The sequence below is a fragment of the Callithrix jacchus genome, chromosome 12 (genome assembly GCF_049354715.1).
Source record: "Callithrix jacchus isolate 240 chromosome 12, calJac240_pri, whole genome shotgun sequence".
In the NCBI taxonomy this organism is placed as follows: Eukaryota; Metazoa; Chordata; class Mammalia; order Primates; family Cebidae; genus Callithrix; species Callithrix jacchus.
Genome location: NC_133513.1, coordinates 57,144,691 through 57,150,233, shown reverse-complemented (window position 1 = coordinate 57,150,233; position 5,543 = coordinate 57,144,691). Strand labels below are relative to the sequence as shown.

Here is a 5,543-nt window from a genome sequence, read left to right as displayed (position 1 = left end):
GGAAGACACCCTGAAATCTTATGAGTAGCATACCCCAACCACCCTCTAACAGCTAGTTTGTTTGTATAGGCAGAATGATTCATCTCTCCATTTTAGATGGCTAGATGTTTTGTGGAAGATCTTAGAACTGCTTGCCTCACTTACTGGGAAAAATCATATAGGAAGTGGCCTTTAGGGACACTTTAACTTGGAAAGTTACAACACTAGTACAACAAGTCTTAACACATTTAACATTTGCTTGTTGAAAAGCAATGTCATAAAGTCAAATAATATTAAACATGTTTTACTTTTTTCCTCACAAGAACATAAAAATTATGGAGGGGAACTTAACAGGGAATTTAAAAAAGGTAACACAATTTTTCTTTTTAGTAGTCCTTGGGTAGTTATGACAGAATAGTTTCCACTTTTTGTTTTGTTTCTTTGAACTGGGATTTTGGTCCAAAGTTTTGTTTGTTTCTAGTATTGGCTTCTGCCTCCCCCTCTATCAGATCGGCTTCCTCCACGGCCACCCCCTCTTGGTGCTCCGCGGCTTGAACTGCTGTAGGAATCACGTGGAGGAGGGTACCCCCTTTCCATAGAAGGGGGAAGCCCTCTTTCTTGTCTGCCAACCCGATCACGACCACTTGAGTAGAGATCACTTCGGCTGCTTGAGTAACTGTCTCGACTTCCACCATATCCGTCACGTGAGCTGCTGTAATCATCATAGCGACTGCTTCCACCATAAGATGGTGGGGGCCCTCGTGTAGGTGGAGCACTACGTGAGTTACCATAACTCTCATATGAATCTCTGTAGGAACCTCCGCTTGGATGATCTGAATAGTCACGATCACGACCATATCCATCTCTATCGCTATAGCCTCTTGATGGGTAGTCATCACGTGAACTGGAATGACCATAGTCACGGTAAGTATAATCTCGCGGTGGTGGTGCGTAATCTCTTGTATCACGAGAACTTGGGTAATCTCTGCTGGAATAGCTGTCTTTAGTAGAATACCCATCATCTCTTGGGGACAAATAAACATCTCTACGAGAAGGCAGCAGTTCTCTTCGAGGTGGACCTCCGTAACTATCTCTTCCACGTGATACAGGAGCTCTTCCTCCCATTCCACTGCTGCTGCGAACTGGTCCTGAAGGTGCAGATCTCTTAGGAGGAGGACCCCCACTTCTTGGTGGTGGTCCTCTTTTTACTGGGAGTGGTCCCCTGGAAGAACTCATGTTAAAAATTCATGGAATATCCACCGTCATCCATGTGTCCTCCCCGTGAGGGAGGTCCCCTGGTTCCTCCACTTCCTCCTCTTCCACCTCTAAGACCTCTTGGAGGGCCTCTACTTCTTGGAGGTGGAGGTGGCCCACGTCTACCACTTTCGAATGATGGTTTGGTGGCTTGTTCCACTTTGATGGCTTTTCCGTCTAATGACTTTCCATTCATGTCTATGGCTGCATCCTTAGCATCTGCTGGGCTTTCAAAGGTGACAAAAGCAAATCCTCTTGATTTGTTGGTTTCACAGTCTTTCATCAAGAGTACTTCCACTATTCGTCCATATTTGCCAAATACTGCTTCAAGAGCTTTCTCATTTGTTTCTGTATTAAGCCCACCAATGAAGAGCTTTCCTGGGCGATCTGCTTCAACCATTTTTTTTTTTTTGCCGGTGAGTCGGAGGGGTGACAATGGGTTCAAGCTCCAACGAGCTCGCCGAGAGGGGCTTCCTAGCAGCTTAGCACCAAAAGCGGCTGCCGGGTCCAACAACCGAAACGCGAACTCGCTAGCACTACTGCGCAACCAAACCCCCAAAGTCTTAAATTAGGCCATGTAAATCTTCCAGCTTTATTCCTTTTTTTTCTCCCTAATTGTCTTTTGTATTCTAGATCCTTTGTATTTCCATATAAATTTTAGAAAGAGGCAAGCGTGGTGGTTCAAATCTATAATCCCAAATACTCAGGAGGCTGAGGTGGGAGGACTGCTTGAACCAGGAGTTCAAGGCTGCAGTGAACTATGATTATGTTACAGCATTTCAGTCTGGGTGACAGAGCAAGACCCTGCCTCTTTAAATATATATATATATATATATATATATATATATATATATATATTTAATATATATATATATTTTATAATTAAATATATATATATAGAATGAGCCTATTAAAAACCTGTTCAGATTTTTATTGGGATTGTCTTGAATCTATAGTTTTTTTTTTTTTTGCTGTCCATAAGTTTATTGTCTTTATCTGAAAAATCCTTATAGAAAACTGGTTTAGCTCTCAGCAGCCCGCTCCTGAGCTCTGAGGAAGCTTGCCTTCTTTTGAGCTACCCGATCTTTCTTCTGAGCAAGGGACATTTTGGGGCAGTTCCACCTCTTCTTCTTAACTTCTTTCTCGGGCTTCTTTTCATAGACTGGATTCTCTCGTATAGCAGCATGAGCTTTCTTATACATCTCCTCCATCATGTCTGGAGTTACGCTGTTCTTTATGTATTGAGAGAACTGTTTCTTGTAAGCATCTTCATCTTCTTCCATTAAGTAGCGCATGTAATCTGCAACATTCTGGCCCATGATGTGCTTCCGGTGTACTTCTGCATTAAATTCCTTGCTTTCAGAATCATAACCAGGGAATCGCTTGGTACTATGAGGGATAGACAAGCCTCCATCCACAGCTCCCTTCAGGGCACCAAAAACTTTATTGCCAGTGGTAGTTCTGGCAAGGCCTGCATCCAAATAGCAGGTAAAGGCACCTGGCTGATCATCAATGCTTTCCACATTGTATTCATCACCAGTCACCTCCACTTGGCCTTCATAGATCTTGTCCATGCCAAACCTATTGAGAAGCCTGCGGGCCAGCAGCAGGCCAGTATAATACGCTGCAGTGTAATTTGTCAGGCCAACCTTCACACCATATTTTGGCAGTTCGTGTGCATATGCTGCGCAGACTATCATATCCCCCTCTATGCGGGCATAAGCAATCTGACAAATGATATCTCTGTTTGTTACACGAACTATCATCCGGTATTTGGGTGTGTTGTATTTATTTTTATCCTGTATCACCAAGCGTTTCCGAGCATAGTAATCAGTTTTACCCTCTCGTCGTCTTCTAAATTTCACTTGGTATCTCTTGAAGTAGGCCTTATTCTTAACAACTTTAACAAACCCCATCCTGCGGAATAGAGACCCGCGTCCGCGGCTCGACAGAGACCTGCAGGCCCAGCAGCGCTAGGTAGGGGGGGGCGAATCTATAGATTAATTTGGGGAAAGCAAATTCGAGTCCTCTGATCTGTGAACATGGTATCTCTCTCCATTTATTTAGAACTTTTCTAATATTTCTCAGCAATGTTTTATAGTTTTCAATATATAGCTTTTATACATATTTTGTTAAATTTAATTCCAAGTGTGACATTTTTCAGGCTATCATACTATTTTTTAAAATTCTGTTTCTAATTTGTTTTTGTATATGAACTTTGCATTCTGCCCTCTCAACCTCTATTCAGTTAAAAAAAACTCTTTTGTAGATTCTCTAGGATTTTTTTTAACCAATACAGTCACGTCACTTATGAATAAAGACTACTCTTTACTTCTTCCTTTCTGAGGTGTGTGCCTTTTATTTGCTTGTTATGTTACTGCATTAACTAGAATTTCTAGTTCAATGTTAAGTAGGAGTGGAGGAAAGCAGATATTGTTGCCTTATTCCAAACATAGGGAGAAGGCATTCTGTCCGTTACTGTTAAATATGATAGAGTAAGATTCTTGTAAATGCCTTTTATCAAGTTGAGGAAATTTCTGTCCCTTGCTACTTAAAAAAAAAAAATCATGAACAAAATTGAATTTTGTCAAATACTTTATCTGCCTCTATTGAAGCAATCATGTATTTTTCTTTCCCTTTTTTCTGGTACTGTGGTAAACTACACTGTTTGAATTTTGAATGTTAAACCAATCTTGTATGCCCGAGATAAATACAACTTAGTCATTTGTTTACTATTGGACTAGACTTACTAATATTTTATTAAGGTATTTTGCATCTGTGATCATGAGAAATACTGTTGTTTTTTCCTTTGAATGTCTTTGGTTTTGGTATTGGTATAATGCTTGTCTCTTAAAACGAGTGGGAAGCTTTCCATTCTCTATTTTCTGAAGGAGTTTCTACAGAATGGGTATTCAACATGTTTGATAGAATTCACCAGTAAAGCCATGTAGGCCTCAACTTTGCTCTCTGGTAATATTTTAAACCATTAATTCAATTTCTATACTTGATGTGAGGCTATTCAGAGTCTGTTTCTCTGTGAGTAAATTTGTATATGGACTTTGTAATTGGTTTCTTTCAAGAACTTTGTTATCTGTTATATAAGTTGTCAAATTTATTGGCATAAAGATGTTAATAATATTCCACTATTGTCTGGGTGCAGTGGCTCATGCCTGTAATCCCAGCACTTTGGAAGGCAGAGGTGGGCAGATCTCTTTGAGCCCAGGAATTTGAGACCAGCTTGGGCAACATAGTCAAACCCCATCTCTACAAAAAAATAAAAATGAAAAAAGAAATACTCTTATTATTATTATTTTTTTTTGAGATGAAGTCTCACTCTGTTGCCCAGGCTGGAGTGCAATGGTGAGGTCTTGGCTCACTGCAACCTCCACCTCCCAGGTTCAAGCAATTCTCCTGCTTCAGCCTCCCAAGTAGGTAGCTGGGATTATAGGCACCAGGTGCCACCACACCTGGCTAATTTTTTTTATTTTTAGGAGAGACAAGGTTTCGCTGTGTTGACCAGGCTGGTCTTGAACTCCTGACCTTGTGATCTGCCTACCTTAGCCTCCCAAAGTGCTGGGATTACAGGCGTGAGCCACCACGCCCAGCTTGAAGTGCTCTTACTTTTTTAAAATTCCATTATTATTCTTTTAATGTTTGTAGAATCTGTAGTAATGTCCCTTTTCCTTGGCAGATACTGGCAATTTGTTTCTTCTCTCTATTCCTTACCAGTTTAGCTAGGAGTTTGTCAATTATATTAATCTAATTTATTTATGAAATCAACTTTTACTGTAGTCCTAGCTAGTCAGGAGGCTGAGACAGGAGGATCACTTGAGCCCAGAAGTTCAAGGCTAGGCCAGGCAACATAGCAAGACCCTGTCTTGAAAAACAGAAATCAACTTTTGGTTTCTTTTCTCTATGGTTTATCCATTTTCAATTTCCTTCATTTCTGCTCTTTGTTACCATCCTTCTGCTTACTTTAGGTTTAATTTGATCTTTTTCTAGCTTTTAAAAAATAGCTTTATTCAGATATAATTCACAATTCAGATACAACTTACCAACTTAATGTACACAATTCAATGGCTTTTAGTATATTCACAGAATTGTGCATCTACCATTATAATTTTTAAAACATTTTCATTACCCTAAAAAGAAACCTTATACCCCTTAGCTATCATCTCCCAGTTTCCCTCTCCATACCAAGGCTACTATTAACTACTTTCTGTTTCTATAGATTTGCCTCTTTTAGACATTTCATACATAAGGAATCATTAACTGCATGGTCCTTGGTGACTACCTTCTCACTTCTTTTT

General features: G+C 40.1%; 1 protein-coding gene and 1 pseudogene across 1 annotated transcript; both read right to left on the bottom strand.

The window, feature by feature from the left end:
- Nucleotides 1-267: 267 nt before the first annotated feature.
- On the bottom strand, nt 268-1,782 carry LOC100400925 (RNA-binding motif protein, X chromosome-like; annotated as a pseudogene).
- A 407-nt stretch (nt 1,783-2,189) lies between these two features.
- On the bottom strand, nt 2,190-3,167 carry LOC100401954 (large ribosomal subunit protein uL18). Its single transcript, XM_035268023.3, has one exon. It carries the CDS (start codon nt 3,147-3,149, stop codon nt 2,256-2,258), a length of 894 nt encoding a protein of 297 aa, XP_035123914.1. The 5' UTR covers nt 3,150-3,167; the 3' UTR covers nt 2,190-2,255.
- Between the last annotated feature and the right edge of the window lie 2,376 nt (nt 3,168-5,543).